We start from the raw sequence: 1,836 nt of genomic DNA, 5'->3' as shown, positions 1-1,836 counted from the left end.
TTACCTGCAGCTTACAAAGACACACAAGTGGCTGAAAAGACCAACAAACAGACCTTCTACAAGGGACTACTTAAGACAGTAGGAAGTTTTCCCGTGAAGTGTGACTTCCCCCCATTTACCCATAGCTTTAATTAGTGTATGTTTTTCTCAGCACTATAGTTTTGAATTGCAGTCTTTAACATACAGTGAGAATTTTATTATCTCTGCTGACAATTGTCAATAGTACTTTATACTAACACCTATTTAATGGCCAATCTCGGGAGCAACTAAAATTATGTATAAGAACTGTTTCATCAAAAGAAGAAACAGGTTGGCCTTGGAACTGAAACAGTTAAGATACTTTCTTATCAAGATAGTACTCTTTTAAGCAACCATAAATACAGGCTGAGTCATATGTGACAACGTCCTAATTCTTTACACATAAAACATGTTTACATGCCTTATTTTCAAAGTAGCCACAGGTGAAAAAATGGTCGAAATCGGATGAATGGGGCCTTTGTTAGCCAGAGTACGGAAATCAACACCAAAAGTAACGGTGAGAATGTCCAGGCTGCAAACTACAGTAAAAGGGACCATCCACACAGATCTGTGTAGCCATTGTCACCCTATTGTGGTGCAGGCTTGTCCAGTTGCTGCAGTGCTCTTGCTGAGGGAGTGAGCTGGTAATGCTCATCCGTTGTGAGGGACTTAACGGGCCTTCCATTCGTGACTGCGGTGTCTTGGCACAATGGTCCGTGTATGTGAAGGAGTACAAAAGGTCGTCTACATGTACCTGGCTGCATAGTGTTGAAGGGTCTGTGGGAAACGATTTGTCACTTCTCGGTAGCCCCTCGGTCTTCCGACGAGGTTGGTATTTACAGTCCGGGTATTTGTCCCGATGTATGGCCCGGAGTCTCTGCGCCTCCTCGAAGAACGGCCGCTTTTCAGCTTCTGTAAGTAATTTCCACTGGTATCCCAGCCGCTTGCTGATCTCTGAGTTCTGCATTTTGGGATTCTCTAGAGCCACCTTTCGCCTTTGATCACGAGCCCATACAATGAAAGCGTTCATGGGTCGCTTGACGCGGTCCTTCATGTACTCTCTACTGTTTCCTCCAGTTTCATACAGATCTTTTGAGCTACGATTGTCTCTCTGAAGTAGCGAGGAGGCTTTCCTGAAGGAGAGGATATTTTGTTGCTGTACCGCTGAGCTGTAATTATCACCATTCAGTTCCGCAAACATAGCAGAAGCATATGATTGCATTGCTTTAAAATGGGGGAGGAAGCAGAATTTGAAGGTGAAAGTCTTCCAAAAATTACCTTACTATTCAAAGGTTGTTTCTATCATAGACTTTCTTGCTGTAACTTTTGTAGTGACATACTTATTTCTCCGCCCCCAGCAACACCTCCCCTCAAAGCTGTCTGGACTGTCAGCCAAAGCCCAACCAGACTTACCCATTCTCAAGCAAACTACTTAATAGGATATAGCCCTCTGCTTTCCGGTTCATATCTGATCTGACCCACTGAAGGCTGTAAACCTTCCTTTAAAAATATGAAATAACTTTGTCGTTATTATTTTATTATCCCCTTAAACAAAGGGTGAAGTTGCAGCAGAAACACTAAGGAACTGTTTATCACTATGAATATATGTTGCGAATGTTATTGTAAACACAAACTTTAAAGACAGCCTGATTCTATTGAACACACGTGATATTGCATCCATGCTAATAATCACCTCCTTGTTTCTTCACTTCTAACTGAAGTACAATTGAAAATTCTATGTAAGCTTTACAGTGGCAAATAACAGAGAATTCTACACTTTTATCTATGCTGATGACTATCAGAGTATTATTATAAACT

At 41.6% G+C, this 1,836-nt stretch overlaps 1 protein-coding gene across 1 annotated transcript; it reads right to left on the bottom strand.

Moving 5' to 3' along the window:
* Positions 1-605: 605 nt before the first annotated feature.
* Positions 606-1,455, bottom strand: LOC135320430 (sex-determining region Y protein-like). Its single transcript, XM_064483546.1, is given in 2 exon segments — positions 606-833; positions 836-1,455. Coding segments are annotated over 2 exon segments (633 nt in total). The 5' UTR covers positions 1,241-1,455.
* Between the last annotated feature and the right edge of the window lie 381 nt (positions 1,456-1,836).

Source organism: Camelus dromedarius, chromosome Y (genome assembly GCF_036321535.1).
Source record: "Camelus dromedarius isolate mCamDro1 chromosome Y, mCamDro1.pat, whole genome shotgun sequence".
NCBI classification, from domain to species: Eukaryota; Metazoa; Chordata; class Mammalia; order Artiodactyla; family Camelidae; genus Camelus; species Camelus dromedarius.
The sequence above is the reverse complement of the archived record's forward strand: the minus strand, read 5'-3'. Positions and strand labels throughout refer to the sequence as shown.